At 40.4% G+C, this 2374-nt stretch overlaps 1 protein-coding gene across 1 annotated transcript in view; it reads left to right on the forward strand.

Moving 5' to 3' along the window:
- The window catches only part of SARC_01293 (hypothetical protein), a gene marked incomplete at its 5' end in the record, with an annotated part of 5241 nt that extends 3312 nt beyond the window's left edge, over nucleotides 1–1929 (forward strand). The window contains 2 exons of the mRNA XM_014304997.1: nucleotides 217–345; nucleotides 1402–1929. Coding sequence (XP_014160472.1) covers nucleotides 217–345; nucleotides 1402–1581 — 309 coding nt within the window. The 3' untranslated portion in view covers nucleotides 1582–1929. The remainder of the gene's footprint in view (nucleotides 1–216; nucleotides 346–1401) is intronic.
- Between the last annotated feature and the right edge of the window lie 445 nt (nucleotides 1930–2374).

Consider the following 2374-nt stretch of genomic DNA (forward strand, 5'->3'; position numbering starts at 1 on the left):
TGTGTGTGTGTGTGTTTGTGTGGTATACAACAACGTTGGCCGAAGAACTCGTTGGTATGGGAATCGACGTATGAATTTCAACGTTCTCCCCTTGTATAATATCGGCGCGCTCTAGCTTGAAATGAACTGCGCTAGCATTCAATGCGTAGTACAGTATTGGTAATCCTGTATTCCTAACCTAATCTTTGAATGATTTTTCTTCACATTCATAAGCAGGAGGAAGCTGTCTTTGCCGAGAGTATATCGACTATTGCTGATTCGTTAGCTCCCCCGATGGCGACCCCGTTCTCATACTCGGTTAATCGGGCTTTTTTGGACAAAGTGGTCCTCGTCTCGGATGAACAGGTATCTACTTTCGTTCGCATTTTCTGTATGTAAGTTTATGTTTACCGAATTACTTAAAATTAGACTGGAATGAAGATCTGGGGCTTTTCTCCAACGAATGAGTGTTTGCCTAATTTGGATATCTTTTATATGACGGGAAGAATGTTTGACGCGGTAAGGCCCAGTTCGGGTCGTATAAAACTACGTTTACATTTGCGGTGATTGTTCGATTCCTGTACTGATTGGCATGCGAATGAGACTTGAGACACAAAGTCCTTGTTAGTCTTGGGTGATAAATTATTATTTTAATTAGTTAGTGTGAGTTTTGGGAAATCATTGTAAAGACGATTAGACTATTTTGGTGTTGGGTGTTCGATTATTATATCGATTAGTTAAGAGTGTAAGATTTGGGATATATATCATTTATGAAAAGAGTGAGACCAGAGACTCGCTGTAAAGACGATTAGACTATTTTGGTGTTGGGTGTTAGATTATTATATCGGTTAGTTAAGAGTGTGGGGCTTGAGATAGATATTATTTATGAAAAAGTGTGAGACCTGAGATTCTTTTTTCGTGCCGTATCATTTTGTCTGTTGGTTGGCGAAGTGCGTCTCCTGAAATATAGGTGCTCTGATATTGTTGTCTTTGTTTTTGTCCTTCTGCTTGTGTGCACACGTTCAATCACTTGTCATTTTAAATATATTTCAAAGGGGTATATGTGTATTTGCAATTGCCAAAGCTATTGATGTCTATCAGTCTATGAGCGTATAATGTGTTTGACTGCTTTAGTGACACCTGTTGTAAATGTAGTTACAGGTCCATAAGAAAACACTGAAACAACTCGTAAGTCTAGGACCCTATACGGCAATATACAGCAATCATTTATACAACTTACATCGCAAACTCGCGTGTTTTACATATCACAACCCCATCCACAGCTTTTTGGCAATTATACATACAACTTACATCTCAGTCTCACATATTTCTCATATCACAACTCCATCCACAGGTTGTTTATTGTATACGCAATTTGCATCTCAAACTCGCATTTTTCACATACCACTACCCTATGCACAGCTTGTGGACGCGATGCGACTCATATTCCGTGGGCTGAAGTGTGCCGTCGAACCGGCCGCTGCAGCAACCACAGCTGCACTCATTGGCCCGTTGAAGGAGGAATTAGCCGGCAAGAAAGTGGGCGTCATACTGTGTGGATCCAATATTGAGATAGATGACTTCATGGGCAAAGTTGTATAGTAAAGTAGTTTTGACAATGGTACTGTTTGAGTATAGGGATTGGTTATCTAAGGGTGATCTAAGTCTGGTTACTTCAATGTTAGGTACTCTGAAGCTTACATGGCATGAGAAGAAGTTCCCCAGATCGTTATGTCCTGCTTTTGCCATGTGTGAAAAGGGATTGGTCTGTGCAAGTGCTAAGAATCTTGGGTGGATGCTTCAATATTGTATGGGTTAATAAACTAATAACTGTACCGATTCGAAGGCAGATATCAACCGTCCATGTGAGGAAATCTATTTCGGAAATTACTACATCAATTGTGTTCGTCAGGCTAAAGGCTTACATATCCATCTCATAGATAATTGCGAAATAAATTTTCCATCTTAAAATTTGTTACGCTAGAGGGTTCAAGACAAGGACAGTTTACGCAGCCTACGACGAGAAGACTTATATATCGAGATTTTTATAAAATCGCGCATACACGTAGAGACTCTTTATGTTTACGACTATATACTGTATCAGCTACTATCACAGTTCAACCCAAGGTTCGGCGAATTATGTTGTGGCAACACGACATGAGTCCATTCAGCGTATGACATCATCGAAAAAAATAGTAAAGTAGAAGACCTCGACGAAGCTATCTTCCGTGAGCGACTGGATACCAGGTACTCTCTACTATGTCAGAACCTTCATTCTTCACGCGTCATGATATATTCCAATGCGTAGACCATCGTACTTAGACATGTGCGCCAAAGGCTAGGAGCGGCTTACTGGACAATAAAAGTGATCGAAGGACAGCGCTCCGATAGATAT

The sequence above is a fragment of the Sphaeroforma arctica genome (assembly GCF_001186125.1).
Source record: "Sphaeroforma arctica JP610 unplaced genomic scaffold supercont1.50, whole genome shotgun sequence".
Classification (NCBI taxonomy): Eukaryota; class Ichthyosporea; order Ichthyophonida; genus Sphaeroforma; species Sphaeroforma arctica.